The 19,859-nt window shown below is 39.5% G+C and overlaps 1 protein-coding gene across 2 annotated transcripts in view; it reads left to right on the forward strand.

Annotated features, from left to right (window-relative positions):
- LOC128213182 (uncharacterized) overlaps window positions 1-8,069 on the forward strand; it is a 30,379-nt gene extending 22,310 nt beyond the window's left edge. For both annotated transcript variants that reach the window (XM_052918738.1, XM_052918743.1), the window contains exons 7-8: window positions 233-2,819; window positions 3,009-8,069. In XM_052918738.1, the coding sequence (XP_052774698.1) occupies window positions 233-2,819; window positions 3,009-3,940 (3,519 nt within the window). In that variant the 3' untranslated portion in view covers window positions 3,941-8,069. The remainder of the gene's footprint in view (window positions 1-232; window positions 2,820-3,008) is intronic.
- The last annotated feature ends 11,790 nt before the right edge of the window (window positions 8,070-19,859 follow it).

Below are 19,859 nucleotides of genomic sequence, written 5' to 3' on the forward strand. Positions count from 1 at the left end.
CGTAATTCTATTTCTAACACCATATGTAGGGATGCAATGCAATAAACTGAGTTACATCTGTTAGAATTGTAATCTCATAATGATTAAAGTAATGATTTTTGTTTGCATAGATATTTTTCAGTAGAACAATTTTAATAGCTGATTTGATACCACTTCAAAGAATTCATGCAGTGTAGAATAATTATATTAAAGCCAATTATTTATTGCTATGATGTGTAAATTCACTTTTCAGGTTTGCCAGAGGACAGAAGGAGACTCAGAGTGGGACCAGCAGCCTCCCCCACTCCCTTTAAAACAGGGTCATCAATATGGAAACCCAAGAAGCCAGGGGTCAGGGGTCAGGGGATCTCTTGACAACATTAGCATCTCTTCAGACAACACCCATTGTCGCCCCTCCCCACGGTCTGGCACCACTAACAGTCTAATGCTGAGTCCAAACCTTGTGAACAAACTAAAGAGGATACCAAAGAGGTCCCATTTCAATGCCCCACTGCCGTATGTTAATTTGTCAAAGTATGATGGTGTGGATGGTGCCAACCATGTGCATGTTCCAGCTGTGTCTACATCTGCCCCTGATGGCGGGAACTCTTTATGTGACCTTAAGAGGTCAAGGTCACGAAATGCTGGGTATGACAATGTTCCCAGTGGTAACAGACTGAGAAAGGATAGTCACAGAGTGTCATTGTCTCTTCCTGGGAGCCATGAAAACCTACAGAGTATTAGTTCTTCTGATCTACGTGCTAGTGCTCATACTCGAAACAACAGTTTCTCCTACGAGCCTATCTATGCCAATACGAGAGAGGAGACACCACCACCAGAATTACCTCCAAAAGGACCAAATTTGCGATATCGACCTAAACCTATGGTAGATATGGCTTCCAGACCACCAGCACCACCTAGACCACCTGAACGCAGGCCAGTAAAACAACGCTCACAAAACAATAGCTCACCATTTGCTCGTCAAGTCTCGTACAAATCTAGTCAGGAGGAAGACTACTTTATGATGGGTAGCTTTGAAAAGGAGCCAACTCACTGTAGAATAGACTACAATGAGCCGTGTAGAATGGTTGATCCATTGACAGGCAGGCAAGTTGTAAGTTTACCCCCAAAGGAAAAGAAATATACACAGTGTGATGTGGAAGATTCATATATGGAAATGGCTGGTATCATGGAACTTGACAAATCAAAATCAGGGGACATTGTGAATAGCTCTCAAAGACCAACGTTTATGAGATCTATCAGTGCATCAGGTGTTGAATCCAGCTACGAGGATACGTATTCTCCCCTTCCCCCACCCAGAACCGAGTCTGTAAGTGTCAGTGCGGGTAACTCACCCAGGGAACAGAGGCGTGAAACATTAATCAGGGAGGAGAACTATATCCTCATGTCTTCAGTGACTCCTGATAAGCCCAGTGTCTGTGAGGAAGATTTTTATATAAACTCTTCAATAGTGGAGGAAGGTTTAAATAGAATTATGGATGTAAAGAAAGAGTTGACATTTACCTCTGATGATTACTGTGAAATTGATGGTCCTGAAGGTTCTAGTGACCCAGTGTTTGAATCAGACAAACAACTGGAGTTGTCCAATATAGAAATGCCATTTGATAACTTGTTGGATTTTACACTACCATTTCAACAGGTCAATAGGAAGCCTGTTCTTTTGAATCCCAACAATGACAAATTAGACACAGCATCAATAAAATCTGAGAGCTCTAACAGCAAAGGAGAAACAAGCTCAGGAAAAGCGCCAGGATTTTTCTCCCGCCTTATGAGAAGAAATTCTCGAGATAGGAAGAGTGTTTCACAGAGTCAGGAGAACTTGTTAGCAACGTCGTTGAGTGAACCAACAATCAAGGAGGACGTTGTGATACAGGAGTATGCTAGTTCATCTAGCTCACAGGGGAGTAGTCGCTCCCAGTCTCAACAGGATCTAGTCTTCCCACCGAAGGATCGTAGCCGCTCCTCAAGCTTTCCAAACCGCTCAAGCTACGTAGCTATGAACCCCGAGAGCAACTCCAGCTCATCTACAGGGATTTCCATTCTGTCTCAACACTCAGGTGCTACTAACTCATCTCTCAATAGCTGTGAAACAGTGTCCACTCATACCAGTAGCACGGAGGGCAATCTGAACGCTCAGGAAAATGATAGTGCCCTTGATCCAGAGAAAGATGAGTGCTCAAAAGGCAACTATGATCAACAGTCATACTTCTTTATGGGACCATTGGAATCTAGAAGGAAAAGCAATAAGGAGAAAGATACAATAAAAAATGATCTATATGAATCTCAACAACCAGAAGTTTCAAAAGTAGGTGATAACACTAAAAGTGATTTCAATAAAGAAGTTTCAGATGAAAATGGTGGGAAAGTGTTTACTGTTCTGAATGTACAAGGAGATTCATGTAAAACCGATGATGAAAAACTAATAGAACTGTGGCATTCTACTCACTCTTTGTCTGAAAAGGGTGATAAAATTGCTGATCTTAAATCGAAACTTACCCTGCCATTGGAAGAACTGTCACCCGATGAAAAAGCTAGTGCAATTGCAAAACATATTTCTTCTCTTCCACCATTTATACCTCCTAAAATGAAGAGCTACCCAACAAAGCTATCTCCAGTACTAGAGAGGAACACTCCGAAGGGAGACAAACCTGACCCTCTGGACATGTCCATGCAGGAAGGGGGACCAGGTGGTGTGGAGTCCCCTGTGTTGAGCCCAAGTCTAATGAAACTGCAGGCGAAGGCCACTCTGAGAATCACCCCGCCCTCGGAGGACGAGCATGGCAAGATATGGATACCCAGGACTGCTGTTCAACCTGAAGGTGATGGTTCTACTTATTCAATTGTTGTATGTGACCGAAAAATACTGCCTTGAACAATAACTCTTATAACTTTAGTTATAACTCTTCAGTGATAAATGTCATAATCTTGGTTGATGTTGATGTGTTACATTTGACTGATTATAGGATTTGTTATATAATATGTTTAATGGTTTGCATTATTGTTTCCAGATGAGACACAGTCAGAGATCAGTGAAGCGGACAGCCAAAAGACGTCAACCCTGGTGGTGGAGGTGAGTGAGATGGGGGAGGGGGATAACCTGTCCCTCGGGTCCGTGGATAGTGGGACCCATCAAGGAGATGAAATGGTCCGTTCCAGCCCTGCCTCCACAATCCTCCGGCCCCGCTCTGGCAAGGAATACCAGAAGGTGGAGCGTCGGCGCACCCTGGACGACAGTGTCACCACCAGCCCCCTCATGACACCACAGTCACCAAATACTGGCTCTGTGTTCACCTTTGACAACATTGTCACATCGTCCTTCCTCAGTGGCTCAGAGGTTCAGTCATCTAAATTTTTCAAGAGTTCATCATCAGATCAGTCAAGTATCATAACAAGAAGTGAGAGTATGCGGTCACCCACTGCCATGTACATGAACATTGACTTCACTGGTGACATGTCTCCTCCAGAGTCGCCACTTCTTGTCCCAGCAGAGCAGATTGAACCAATGCTTAACTATGCAGAAATTGACCTTAGTGAGGCTGGGAGGAGTGAAGCAGCTAACTCCCAGGCTAGAATGCTAAACTATGCAGAAATGGACCTTTCTATACCGGAGAGATTTGGAAACACCCGGAAATCAACAAAGAAGTCGAAGAAAGCTGCTGAGCCAGTACCTGTGGAGTATTCCATGATAGACATGGTTGCCACTCGGGCTGCCCAGAAGGCCCGAAAGGACCATGCACAGAGTCGGGACGGAAGCTTACATCGGGAGCGCTACTCCTCCAACAGTCTCGCCAGTTCCGGCAGCAGAGAGCGCCAAAGTCTCAGTGGGTCCAGCACTAAGGAGCGTTTGGCTACCCTATCTCTTTCCAAGGCCGACAAGAGGCAGGCTGCAGCATCTAACGCTGGCAAAAGCACTACTTCAGTTGAATCTTCCAATTTTTAGCTCTACTGGCCAAAGGCCAGAAGAGCTTATGCGATGGTACTGTGTATGTAGTATGTGCATCCGTGCGTTCGTGCGTCTGTAAACAATTGCTTGTGAACACGATACAGTCTTCAGTTTTGATTGTATCTCGATGAAACTTGTACAGTATCTAGATATCCATTAGAGCTGGGTTCCTTTCGAAAACCAGCCAGATCTGCCCATGCATGTCTAGATTATGGCCCTTGATAGTATTAAAAAATGCTATTGTGGTAAACAATTGGTTGTGAACACGATACAGTCTTCAGTTTTGATTGTATCTCAATGAAACTTGTACAGTATCTAGATATCCATTAGAGCTCGGTTCTATTCGAAAACCAGCCAGATCCGCCCATGAATGCCTAGATTATGGGCATGAAAGTTTTAAAGAAATGCTTTCTATTTTTAGCCAGGTCTGCATGAGCAAATTCTATTTTTAGCCAAGTTTACATGTACATGTAAATTCAAGTCTAGAGTTAAGGGAGACAATTTGCAAGTCTAGGATTTTGAGAGACAATTTGCTTTTTGCTTCTGCAGTTGATTTTGTGAATTACTCTGCCTTTTTCTTGTTGAAAGCCCAAAGGCCATTTTTTAGCTTTAAGTTCTGTAGTTTGTGCATTCATCTTAACAAAATTGGTTGTGAATGTTTAAGTTATGCACCTGGTGTCATTACTGGCCACACCCAGGGTTCACAGGTTTGGTAAACATAAATCTGGAAAGGTTTGAAAATCTTTTTGTGTGTTCGTGCATCCATCTCAGCACAATTGATTGTAAATGTTTGTTCAAATTGATCAATGTTGTCCAAGGATGCCCTTGACTTTGACCTTTTGACCAACTTTTTTTAACTTTTAAAACTACAGAATTTTTTACTATGAGTACAGTTTTAAAAGCATTTTTTTTTGTCAGATGACTTTTACTTGGCACATATTAAAATGTTCATGCAACTAATCTGCTTACAATACTTTCTGGGCTCAGAACGTGCTACGTTTCAGGTAACCCAAACACAAAACATAAACTATATGTCTGTTGCCTTTTACCCATACATACATGCTCTGGATTGAGATGACCACAAAAGCCATTCCAGTAGAGCATAGGCCCTTTTGGGCCTCTTATTAACACAGTTTTTAGTACTGTTATGTTAAAAAACAAAATTCTAGTATTTTATTACTTTTTTACATGTATTTTACATTTTATGAAGTGATTTAAGTGCAGTTATGTGCTTTATCATGAATATGTGCTTTATCATGAAATTTGTTAAAACACATTTCATATTTTCGATTCTTACGATCATACCTTTGTGAATCTATTCTTTTACTCCGGAGGTTTTTATTTATGTTATTTTATGCGTGGAGATTTTTATTTCTCCAAGGTTAGTGAACAATAAGCCAATAACTGCTGTGTTGTGATCTCTGTTTTTTGTTGCCTTCACTATACTGTCCTGTGTTCTTGTCCATATCTGTGTTGTCATATTTTGTATGTGTTCTCATCAATCAGGTCTGGGCAAATTCCATTAACAGCAGAACTGCTATTCATGACAGTATTTGGCATATTTAGCAGTATAGAAACAACGAACTGTTTAAAGGAAATGTGAACATAACTGGTGATGAACATCTTCAGCAAACAATCCGAGTTAAAACAAACAAACACTATTGTGCGGTAAAAAATGAGCTTTTATTTGGTTTCATTTTTTCATTTCAAATGCTTAAAAGCAAGCTTATAGGTCAAAAATTGTAATAAAGTCTATTGAGGGCTCAATTTTCTATTCAGTTGACTTTTAAAGTACAAAATATATTGTTTTTGTTGCCTCATTCATCCTGTTTTGTAACAAAACAAAAAAAAAATCAAAGAAATATTAGCAAAACACTACATACATGTAATTATCAGAGCTGTCAATGCCACAGTTATTAACCTTAACACATCGATATAATTATGTATTGTGACAGGTAAGAACATGTGACTGCTTCCAAAGCAAAAAGCAAAAACAATATGCTTCTTGACTGTATCCTTTGGTTCTAAATATGGCAGTTACTGGCATACATAGTGGTGCTGGTATTGCTGGGAGTCGCCGGGACCGGTTAATGGAATCTGTTTTCACTCTTTGTGTGTCATATGTGACTGTGTTCACAACGTAGGTTAGATGGTTCTAGTGAAGCCAAAAAGTCATTGTATGCATATAATTGTTTCTGTTTTGTTGCCATAGTACAATGTGTAAGTCTGACGATTCAAACTTCAGGTGGTATGCAACAATTGATTTTATAAAAGAGGTATAGTTTTCAAGGCTGTGAAATGATCAATATGGCTAAAATTATTTGTTTAAAAAAATAAATAAAACACTACAATTTTACCTCCAAAAAACCAAAGGGAATTGATTAAATTGACCAAAGTACTTGATACCAAATCTGTTTTTTGCACCATTCAAATGCATTATTTTAATTTGAGAGTAAAAAAACATTCAATGATCATTCAGATTTCTATGCATGATGTATCCGTGTATCTTAATGAAGTAGTATAACTGTTTTCAAAGTCTGGTGTCCTTTCCCAATGCTTTGCTTTTGCTATGGAAATACAGCTTGGAATCAGATATTAGGAAAAGAAAAATATTGCCACGTCTGTCAAACATTCTGTTGTTTTCAGTTAGTATATGCATGAGTATATCATTGATTAAAACTGGATTGAGAAGCACTCATGAATCAATATTGTTGATATTGAACATATACAAAGAGGATAAAGGCATTATTTCCATAGATATTGGGAGGGGACAATGTTCAGACATTTCTTTTCGTTGAGCATTTATATTTTCGGTGATTTATAAATATTTAGGGTGCAATATGCCTAGTTCTCAGTTTGTGTTTGTGATATATAACATTGTGTAGCCTCAATTAGAATTTTCATTGAAACATATGATCAATTATATGTCTTCTAAAATTGTATGTTCTATTTATTGAACATGACCGAATACTATAAGATTTAGTACTAAAATCATTATGTATTTCAGTTATTCAACATTATGTTTATACAAGTGAGTAAGCCGTGATTATTTCTTATCTTAAAGTCCAAGTGTGCTAGTTAAAGCCTTGCCTGTATTTGTGCCATGTGGTTTAACAAACTTATTCTGTTGTATTCATATACAGTAACTAACTGCTGGTGTTTTTATAAATTGTCTTACAAATGCATTCGTATGATTTTTTTTTGTACTTCAGAGTAATATATATATGATCATGTTATATATTGTTTACAGATTACCTACCCATTATGAAATAATCTTTATGTTTTGTTGGTATGGAAATCTCATTTATTGCATAATCACATTGTAAGTCTTGCATTTATTTTTGATAGCTCAAATGATTAATTTGTCTTACATTTTTTTTATTTAACTATAAAATAGGTAAAATACAAAATAGCTTGAAATTAATAGATCTTTATAATAAAAAAAATGCATAGTTGCAATACATCCTGCAAAATTTGTCATCTATGAACTTTTTTTTGCTTTTTCTGATTTTGACAACATAGTAATCTTATAATTTTAGAAAGCAAACAGAGCCCAGAAAACCCCCAGAATGATTGTTGAGTGGAAACTGGTTAATAGGAACTTGTTTAGTTGCAATAATTGTTCAAATGTTAGCATACATAATTGTAGCGTGCTGTACCATGTACTTGTTTAATGTATAACTGTATAAAGACCATGTCAGTGCCAAGTAGCCTTAACCTTAAGTTGTTATGTATTTCTTCTTATTTCATTATGTTTATAATTTGTTGTGAACACATAATTTACATGTGGATAGCCATGCCAGGGTTATTTTCATTATCGCTCAAAATTAGGTTTATGTGTGGGTTTTTTCAGCTATTTCAGCATTATAACTTAACTATTGTAAAAATAAAAAAGGGCAATTACTTTCAGCTGTAAAATATACTTTTTTTATAAAAAAAAATCATTGTTCTGATGCAAGTGCAGCAATTTTGTATTAAAATCGTGTTATAAAATGACTTTGAAATTGATTTGTATGTTATTTTTGTTTCTACCCTGGGATGGTTGACCACAGCCAGTAGATTTAGGTAAAAAGAAATGCTTTTAGATGTTTATATTATTAATAAGAATAAATAGAAGAACAATGTTTGTGATCTCCTTTTAAACTATGCAATATAAAAAAAAATCCATATGCAGAGTAAGCTCACTCAATTTATGGTCATATAAGTTAGAAATAGTTAAGAATAGTTGATTGATGTTCCTGCACAATGCATACAATCATGTCTTTGTAAGACCGCCTCATAATACAGCCCCTAGAGGTATCTGTGTGCATATTTGGTCCATAGTGTTTGTTGTTATATTTCTGTTATGGGATGTCTGAAGGACATTTTTAGTGAGTGTGGCCAGTTGGTATCCGCAGGTAACCATGGTTACCAGGACAACAGCCAAGATGGCCGCTATTTTTCTGAGCCCATGCCTTGTCTTACTTTATTAATAAGAGCAGTCACTGACTGCCATATCCACAGCCGAATTAAGAACTGTATCAAGTTCGCCTTGATGAAAATTAAGAAAGAGCAACAATTAAAAATGATACTGCAGCCACAGTAATGGTTCCTGTGCACTGCACTATTCCTCAATGACATATATTTGTAGTCAATAGGACCTTCTCCGTGGCCTTGTGGTTAAGGCGTCCGCCTACGGAGCCGGAGGTCGAAGGTTCGAATCTCACAAGGGGCTTGTTCTGACATGGCCGGTTGCCGACCCAGCAGCTAGTTAAATCGAGGGGTACCGATTGCCTTCCTGTCAGGCGCCTGGCATTTGGGATAAGGAATCGGGGTAAAGATGTTCACGATGTAGGTGTCTCATAAGCCCAACGGGCTGGCCCTTTACTAAGAGGGGTGACACTATAATAAACAAACACTTTTACATCAAAGACTTCCAAGTTGTGATCCGCACAAAAACTAAGTTTGCAAATTAATAAAGTTTAATAACTCGAAAGAATACTGCAGCTAGAGTTATGGTTTCTGTGCAATGCACTATTCCTCGTTGATATATATCTGTTTGAGGTCAATACCTTAAAAGACTTTTCACGTTTTTTTTTCACGCAAAAAAATAAGTATGGAAATTAACAAAGGACTATTATTGACAAAAATACTGCACTCTTCCTAAATGAGTTTATCTGTTTATGAAGTTTGAAGTCAATACCGTAAAGACGTTTTAAGTTATGCTCCGGGCAAACAATAAGTATGAATATCAACTCGGGGCGATACCTAAACAAATGTAGCCAGAGTTACGGTTACCATTTGCACTGCACTCGTCCTCCTGAAGATATATCTGTATATAAAGTTTTAAGTCGATACATTGAAGACTTTTCAAGTTATGCTCCGTACAAAGAGTATGCAAATTAACAAAGGGCGATAAGTAAAAAAATATTTCAACCTGAAATTACCTCCCAGCCTATCCCATATCGGATAGATATCGGGCCGGTATATTTCATATATCGGATAGATATCGTTAACGATTTGCCCATCCAATACAAGTCTGACCTATATCTTGTCGGCAACCATATCAGGCCGATATCGGACCGATATAACTTAAGGCATCTGTCCGTCATCAGTCAGTAATCGATTCGACATTTTTGACGCGCTGTGCCAGATGCACAAATATAGGCAAGAAGCTCAAGCCTAAAAAAACAAAAATAAACATTTCATGAAAACATTTATAAAATCAACTTGTATACAAACTTTTTTGTTCTTAAATTATTTTGTTTGATCTCAATTGAGCTTCAAACAAATGAAAATAAAATCAAGTGAATTAAAATCGAGGGAGGTACTAAATATGTATTTGATTTTAAAAATGTTTTGGTCCGATATTGACTGGACTGATATTTTTTCCGAAAAAAAGTAAAAAAAATAAATGTTATGAGTATTTCAGTTATTGAATTGTATAATTTACAATTTAGCTACAGTGTACCAATGCAAATACGGGGATAATTATGTAAATGGACCGTCATTTGACCAATCAACCAACATTTCGACCAGATGCTGATATCTATCCGATATGGCCATGCTAACTGGGCTTGACCTTTGGTGACCTTAATAAGCAGTTTGTTAGAAATCTGACACATTTAATGTACAACAAATATTAAAGTCAATACATATTTGTGGTAAATAGTTGTAAATTTAATAAGAATGGTCGTGTGCTCATGTGCGGGCATCTTGGTTGATGTCCTGGTTACCATGGTAACCTACATGATACCAACTGTCCATACTCGCTTAAACTTAACTTTAGACGTTGCCGAACACAAATTTACCAATAGACGCTCTGCACAAATAAAGACACTCTAGACTAATCTGATCGCCATGCAATGTCTTGTTTTATAGCTGGGTCAAGATCCGGAGCTCTGCTCCAGCGACCAACTTCTGACCGATATTTGCATAGCAACAAGTACATCAAGATAAGGCACATGCATACATATACAAGAGAACAGTTCAATGATAACGCTACATATGGCAACAATAGTTCAGGTCATTTTCGTCCACATTTGTTTAAAAACAAATATAGACTAGTAAATAACTAAACTCTTCGTAAAACAAAAGAAATATTGTTATCGCCATTGTCCATTCGTGTCGTTGCAACATGCTTAATAGAGTTTTGCCCACAAGATCATACAATTACGAATAGGCTTAAATCACTATAACAACTTGAAATACTCACAGTTTCCAGGGCATACATCCACATGAAACTGTGTTAACATGTTGGTAGAAACGCACAATAAATCAGGGACCATAACTCTGACTTCAATATGTATAGTATAAGTATTTTAATGACTGCAGATACTTTGTCACTTTATGCGATCGTACTTTTTGCAATGGTTACCATGGTGGCACATGACAATCAATCTCCGCACATTTAAAATAAATAAATACTTTCCGAGATTTCCCAATCTTCATATAATTTTGTTCACTTTTACAGATTTTTTACATCTCAACACACGTATAGTATGTCTCCAAAAGCAAAGCAGCCAGTCCTTGAGTTATCTAGCAAATTATATATACACACTTGTGTACATAATTCAAAATCTAAAAAGCTTGTTATTGGGTATGCTAAAAATATTTAATCGAGAATTACACGTTTGACAGACCAAATTGAAAAATCTTCAAAAGACAATGTTTTATGTCTTTGTAAGAGTACATATTATAATGTGAGGGACTAGGCCTGCTTCTTGACATGGATTGGCAACAACGATGAACAATAACTTTAACCATACTTACATATTTACCACGATTTCTATAGATATCAATGTGCCAAGTTTCTGACAGTTTTGACAGGTCGCGGAAATATATGACATTTGCATGTAAATAACCATTGAAGAAGGTTTCATGCATATATCACTATAAAATATATTGTCACTTGTGAAAGGGTATATCTTACACTATTCGTATCTCATTGGTAACGTCATAATTCCACTGGAAAGTAACTTTTGTATCACATGTATATGTGGCGCCATCTGAACTTGTCTGTTTACGAAATATTGGTTCGTGAGATTTGCGAAGTAACACAGCAAATCATGTAAGGTTAATTTACACTATGATTATATATGGATGTATTAATATAGCAGAACAGATTTAGTATATTAGTTATTGAAATTAGCAATAACTTTAATGTTCGGCCTATAACTATTTCTTGGACCGCGGACTGACACAAGGTAGAAGACTTTTGTCGCGTCTTTTTGATTGGCTGAGAAGAGGGAAATTGGCGAATGCAGCATTTTCATTGGCGGGAGCTGACGAAGTACTACTACGGTGGCTGCTGAAGATGTATCAAGGAGCTGGGTATAAAATGGAACGCGCAGAAGAACAGGGATCTCTTTTTGCATTTCATTAGGCCTGACAACATCAAAATTTACACTAACATAACTAACAGTAACTTACATAACTTAAGACTTCTACGGATGGCGTCGCAAATGTAACTATATTGCTTCATTTTTGGTTAATTATAACAAATAAAATAAGTAACATTTAAACATATTTTCGTCTTTTTATTCTCGTTCAACAATAATTAACCTTCACAGACTAACGACTAAAAAGGGGTCACTCTAGCGAAATAATATCTTGCATTTCATAAGCGGGGTAAACTGAATACTCTTACACTGGTGTCAGAAGTGGGATGCTGATATATTTTTAGCATCGACGAACTTTTGTTAAGATATTATTTCTGGAGAGAGTGACAGAACGGGAGCGACAGAGCGGAATTGCACAGCGGGAGCGGATTTGACAGAGCGGGAGCGGCAGGGCGGAATAGCAGAGCGGGAGCGGATTTGACAGAGCGGGAGCGGCAGAACGGATTTAGCAGTGCGGGAGCGGTAGAACGGAATAGCAGAGCGGGAACGGATTTGACAGAGCGGGAGCGGCAGAACGGATTTAGCAGAGCGGGAGCTTTTACAGAGAGGGAGCGGCAGAACGGAATAAGAGAGCGGAGCGGTAGAGCTGAATAGCAGAGCGGGAGCGGTAGAACGGAATAGCAGAGCGGGAGCGGATTTGACAGAGCGGGAGCGGCAGAACGGATTTAGCAGAGCGGGAGCTTTTACAGAGAGGGAGCGGCAGAACGGAATAAGAGAGCGGAGCGGTAGAGCTGAATAGCATAGCGGGAGCGGCAGAGCGGAATTGACTGCTTTATAAATATATATACACACACACACACACACACACATATATATATATATATATATATATATATATATATATATATATATATATATATATATATATATATATATATATATATATATATATATCTGTTTAATGCTTATGTACTATCATACATTAAAGGAAAGAAGTTCATAACAATCTTCATTCTTCTTTTTATTTTCTGTAGCCATACAATTGTTCTTAAATGTGTGATAATAGTGACCAGTCCGACACTGAGATCGACTTTAATATGAACCAAAACGAACATGGGGACGAGCATCAAGGGGATGATGGGGAGGGTGACCATGCTGAAACAGGACCGATGTTCAGGAGACGCCCACACCCAAACATCAAACCCGACCCATATACAGGAGAAGAAGATTGGGATCAGTATTTTACTTATTTTGAAGATTGTGCGGAGCTGGCACAGTGGACAGATAAAGAATAACTATTGTACTTGGCGACCTCCCTTAAGCAGCAGGCACGTGTCCACTACAGTTCCTCTACCTGTTTCGGAAAAACGTTCTTACAAGCTACTGACAAGCCGACTTGAGCAGAGATTTGGCAGTAAACGGCAACAGAATAGGTGGCTTGCGAAAATGCAGAACAAGATAAGGGGAAAATCTGAAACAATAGCTGCTTTTGGTGACGAAGTACGGTTGCTGGCCCAAAAAGCATATTTGACACTAGATGAAGAGGCACAAGAGATGCTGGCGCTTCAATATTTCAACAAGAACGTTTCCGCAGAAATGAGGTGTCGCCTTATGGATAGAAATTGTAAGACCATAAGCGAAGCCGTTGAAGTCGTCGAACGCTATGAAGAGGTGCTAGGACGAGCGAATATCGGCACAGGGTCGCTGCCCATACGAGGTGTTACAAGTGTAAGCAACACAGCAAGGCCTAGCATTACCAGCCAAACAAATTGTGAAGATTTGCGTAATGCCATAATCAAAATCGAGCAACGGTTGGACAAGCTTGAGATTGTTAACAAAAGCAAAACTCCTGCGAGGACGTGCTGCTATAGATGTGGAGCAGGGGACCATTTTATTAGGGATTGTCCGGTAAGAGGTAGTGACAATAGAAGATTTTTGCAGTCGGAAAACTTAAAACCGTCTCATCAGTAGGTCGTGATGTGACGGGTGTGAATAAAAATCGACCTAGACACACTGACGTTTCATGCGGCGTCGACAAGCGGGGTATGAGGGTAGGGCATATCTGGGACAACTCGAAAGCAAGGGACAATGGCATATATGTTAAAGGAAACAGAAGAAACACTAGACATATTTGCAAGATCATCTGATGACCTTGGCTGTACAAACCAAGTTAAACACACTATCAACACTGGAACAGCTAACCCTATCAGACAGCCACCAAGAAGACAGCCATACGGTAAAAGAGAAATAGAACGAAGTGAAGTACAGAAGATGCTACAGAAGGGTATCATAGAGCCGTCCAATAGTCCATGGTCATCGCCAATAGTTTTGGTATCTAAAAAAGATGGATCGACCAGATTTTGTGTGGACTATCGCAAACTAAATGAGGTCACTATCAAGGATGCATACCCTATACCACGGGTTGATGATTGTCTAGATGCGCTGTCCGGATCCAAATGGTTTAACACGATGGACCTTTGCTCGGGATTTTGGCAGGTTGAGATGGATGACAAAGACAAACTTAAAACAGCTTTCTCCACATGCGAGGGGTTGTACCATTTCAAGGTCATGCCCTTCGGTCTAGTTAATGCCCCTTCGACCTTCGAAAGGGTCATGGAGGACGTTCTGAGGGGCCTGCAGTGGGTCGAGTCCTTGCTGTACCTAGATGACATAATTACGCCGGGGAAAACAGTTGATGAATGTTTAACACGATTGAAAAATGTTTTTGAACGACTAAGACGAGCCAACCTAAAATTGAAACCATCGAAATGTGTATTTTTCCAAAAGACAGTAATATTTTTAGGGCATATAGTTTCGGAGCAGGGTGTTGAAACGGATCCAGAGAAGATCAGAACAGTCAAAGAATGGCCTGTACCAGAAACCTGCAAGGAGGTTAGAAGCTTTTTGGGGCTTGCATCATACTACCGAAGATTTGTTAAAAGGTTTGCAGATATTGCCAAACCACTACATAAACTCTGTGAGAAGCGAACAAAATTTGTCTGGAACAACGACTGTCAAGAGGCATTCGACCCCCTCAAGAGATTGCTAACGTCTGCTCCCATTCTCGCATACCCTCAACTTGGTTCCCAGTTCATTCTGGATACCGATGCTTCGGACAACGGAGTAGGGGCAGTACTTTCGCAGGTTCAAAATGGACAGGAGAGAGTGGTTGCATACATGAGTAAGACGATGAATGTCCATGAGAGGTCATACTGCATCACAAGAAAAGAATTGCTAGCTGTCATTTGTGCTCTAAAACATTTTCACATAACTCGGCTGTCAGCTGGGTAAGAACATTGAAAGCGCCAACAGGTCAGGTCACTCGCTGGCTTCAAGAATTGAACACCTATGATATCGCGGTAGAACATAGGGCTGGAGTGGGACACCGTAATGCTGATGCCCTATCGCGTAAACCGTGCAAGTCCTGCAAGCACCAACAAGAGTTACAGGAGGCCAAAGAGGGGGAAGAAGATCAAGAACCACTTGAAGATACCATAAGGGTTGTAACTAGGAGCCAAACAGCAGCACAATCATTACAACTGAAAAGGGCTTACTTTCTCTTGAACGACTGGGAACCACTAGACATCTCACGAAGTCAACAAGCTGACACTAGCATTGGCACAATCAAACTTGCAAAACAAGAAAACAGAACAAGACCAGACTGGAATGATATTTCAAGTGCAACAGCTGAGACAAAAACTCTTTGGAGGCAATGGGATCGGTTGCAAGTTGTAGGGGGAGTGCTGTTCCGGAAGTACGAAGAAGATGATGGGGGAATATTGCACCAGTTGGTTACCCCATCCGACAGGCGTGAAGAGGTGTTTAAATTTTACCATGACTTGGCAACTGGAGGGCATCTTGGGGTTATGAAAACCCTGTACAAAATAAGACAATCATTTTACTGGCCTGGGATAGCTGAAAGTGTAAAAAGTTACTGCATCACGTGTGACATCTGTGCGGTTAACAAACTTTCGAGACAGTCAAATAAAGCTCCACTAGGACAGTACTTGGTTGGAGAACCTATGGAGAGAGTACAAATGGACATATTGGGGCCACTTCCGGTCACGACCAATGGAAGCCGGTATATTCTGGTTATGATAGACTGGTTTACCAAGTGGACAGAGTGCGTGGCCAGGGCTTTTTCTATAGTACCCACGGGTCCGACTATCGGACCCATTCCCAAAGCAAAATATAAGATATTTTTCCCAATTTTCAGAAAAAAATCCCAATCCAAAAAAAAAAAAAAAAAAAAAAAAATTTTTTTTTTTTAGAATTTCTTTTTACCTGTACTGGTTCATTTTCAACATCCTAATAAATTATGTGATTGTAAGTTTTTTTGGTAATTGAACTCAGAAATCATTGATTTTCATTACATTCAGACATATGAACTATTATATGTCATGATTTATTGCAATAGATATTTACACCCCAAGGATTGATATTTCAGCCATTGTGGGTCTTTTAAAGGGAAAATAAACTAATATTAAATCATTTCCTTATTCACAGGAGACTAGACAGCTTTTTCTTTTCACTGTAAAATTTCCCAATTTCCGCATTTTCACGACGCAAAATTTCCCAAAATGTCTAGGGTCTTTTTCCCAAAATGGGCAGAAAAAGCCCTGGTGGCAATTTCAGATTTGGAGACCAAAACTGTCGCCAAGGCGTTTGTGGACAACTTCATATGTCGTTATGGCACCCCACTTCAGGTGTACACAGATCAAGGCCGAAGTTTCGAGTCCAAACTTTTAGAAGATGTGTGTACCTACCTGGGAATACAGAAGCTGCACGCAACATCGAAGAGACCCCAGGCAAATGGACTAGTAGAGAGGTTTAACAGGACACTCTTGGCGATGTTGAAGTCATATTGTCAAACTGAACAGGACAGTTGGGATACCCACCTTCAACAAGTTTTAATGGCATATCGATCATCCCCACAAAGTAGTACCTCAATAACACCGAACAAAATGATGTTTGGACGCGATATTCGTCTTCCATTACAGGCAGTATTTGGGTGCCCTGAAAATAACTTAACAGACACAACACCAGAAAGCTATATTGCTGGACTACAAAGAAAACTGACACTTTGTCATGAGGTGGCGCGAAAGCATCTGAAGTCTGCAGCCATGTATCAAAAGAAACACTATGACTGCAGCGCTAAAAAGAGAAAATTCTTGGCGGGACAAGTAGTTTGGTTGCACGATCCCTCAAGAAAAGTCGGAGTCAGCTCTAAATTAGCCGTTAAGTGGAAGGGTCCCTTTCTAATCACTAGGGTAATAGATGACATGGTATGCAAGGTGAAATTGTCATCTAGAGCATGTCCAAAGGCGAACCACGTGGACAGACTCTTTCCATACAGGGGGGCAAACATTCCACGTTGGATTACAAAAGTCCAGTCAAAATGCACATAAATATGAACATACAATTATATTTGACAATAAATAATTTGTGTTAGTCTGTGGAGGTTTGTTTAAATAATATTAAAATTGTAATAGTACATATCATTGTATCAAACTAAAGAAGATTAAAAATCAGTTTATTCCCGAATTTGCTATTCTATGGTTGGATATTTCAGGGTAAAATGCTGGTTGTGTGAGGTCTACCTTCAAAGCCAGAAGATGCTGCGTGCTCACGTCATATCAGCCCACCGTCGATTATCGGTATACTGTCCATGGTGCAAGGCATCGGAGCGGATTTACACCAGGATCGGAGACTGTGAGGTCCATGTAAAGGCTGTACACCCGGAGGTGAAACTCGCTAAGGACAGATTTTACAGGGCTAATGCGTTCTACTTCGCGCAGCATCCAGAGGATTATGCCAGGGTAGCTGACTATGTCACAGAGTATGATTCGCGTGCCGCGTATGAAGCCAGGAAGGCAATGAGGGAATGGGCTGATTCATTTCCTGACAGAAAGGAGCGTACAGAACGGATGGCTGCGGGATGGAGATCAGGTGTAGAAATAAATAAAGAGCTGCGGAAGAACTCCAAAGGTACATCGCGGGAGACAACACCAAGCAAGGACCAGCGAAAGGTAGTGGACAGAAGAACATAACATGAGCATGGTAACACCAGTCGAAGAAGTCACGAAAGGATGACGGAATGTGGCAAAGAGTTAGTGACCAGCGGACAGGCGAAGAAAAGAGAGGGGAGAGAGGAGTCTAGTGCTGAGCCGGGAGAGAAGACCAATGTGGAGGAAAGAGGGCAGAAAAGAAAGAGGGCGGACGAAGATCGTGAGTTGGAATATGTAGATGATATTGTATTGGGGGAGGAGGCGGCTCCACAGAAAGAAGTAGTCGGGCCATTTGGAGATGCTGGACATAGTACACCAAGGAGCATTGCAGCAAGTTCATCTTCCTCATCATCAGAAAGCAGTATACAGAGCCAGGGTGGATTTAAGGACAGGGCTGTCCGTCTCCTGATGAAGGGCTGTATGCCTTTGTGCCCGCCGGCTAAGAGGAATTGGTCAAATGTCACGGACTTTTCGTTCCAGCGAGGTCATCAGAAATTATGCTGGCCTCCAGCAAACTGGCGCTCCATGACAGCTGACCAAAGACTTATGGCCCATGAGTATGCTGCCATCTTCCTGGAACAGTCCATGACAGTGACTTCCTTCCCAACCGTGACCAGAAGGACGCTACTTGACAAGTACCAGTTCATGGCTATTGAGGCGGAAGGGAAGCCCGGGGTTGAAGAAGAGGACTGCGATAAGATAGACTCAAAGATTCGGTTCTATAACTTTGCATATCTGAAGGGAATAGCAAAGGGGGATATAACTGAAAGTCGAGTATCTCATGGTATATTAGGAAGCCTTGAGCGTGTCGAAAGGTGGACTGACTGTGACATGATTTTTGAAGGGATGGACACTAAGAGCATTAAGATTAGACTTTAAATTGTGTGCGATTGAACAGTGTGTTTAGGACGGTTAATATTCATACTAAGTAATGCTCAGTTAATACGTTCCTGTTAGTATGTGTTTTAAAATGTTTGATGTGTTCTTAAAAAGCATATAAAGTTAGATATTTAAATTGTCTTATCAATTATTTATTCAAACTGTTGTATAATCCAGGAGGATTATTTTAATAAAGAGAGGGGAAGTATAATGTGAGGGACTGGGCCTGCTTCTTGACATGGATTGGCAACAACGATGAACAATAACTTTAACCATACTTACATATTTACCACGATTTCTATAGATATCAATGTGCCAAGTTTCTGACAGTTTTGACAGGTCGCGGAAATATATGACATCTGCATGTAAATAACCATTGAAGAAGGTTTCATGCATATATCACTATAAAATATATTGTCACTTGTGAAAGAGTATATCTTACACTATTCGTATCTCATTGGTAACGTCATAATTCCACTGGAAAGTAACTTTTGTATCACATGTATATGTGGCGCCATCTGAACTTGTCTGTTTACGAAATATTGGTTTGTGAGATTTGCGAAGTAACACAGCAAATCATGTAAGGTTAATTTACACTATGATTATATATGGATGTATTAATATAGCAGAACAGTTTTAGTATATTAGTTATTGAAATTAGCAATAACTTTAATGTTCGGCCTATAACTATTTCTTGGACCGCGGACTGACACAAGGTAGAAGACTTTTGTCGCGTCTTTTCGATTGGCTGAGAAGAGGGAAATTGGCGAATGCAGCATTTTCATTGGCGGGAGCTGACGAAGTACTACTACGGTGGCTGCTGAAGATGTATCAAGGAGCTGGGTATAAAATGGAACGCGCAGAAGAACAGGGATCTCTTTTACACTAACATAACTAACAGTAACTTACATAACTTAAGACTTCTACGGATGGCGTCGCAAATGTAACTATATTGCTTCATTGTTGGTTAATTATAACAAATAAAATAAGTAACATTTAAACATATTTTCGTCTTTTTATTCTCGTTCAACAATAATTAACCTTCACAGACTAACGACTAAAAAGGGGTCACTCTAGCGAAATAATATCTTGCATTTCATAAGCGGGGTAAACTGAATACTCTTACAATATTTAGCAAGCATATTAATTTGTCCGTCCGTACACGTGATAGTACTATTTTACCAGAGTTTGGTCCAAAAGGCATGTATA

This window comes from Mya arenaria, chromosome 2 (assembly GCF_026914265.1).
Source record: "Mya arenaria isolate MELC-2E11 chromosome 2, ASM2691426v1".
NCBI classification, from domain to species: Eukaryota; Metazoa; Mollusca; class Bivalvia; order Myida; family Myidae; genus Mya; species Mya arenaria.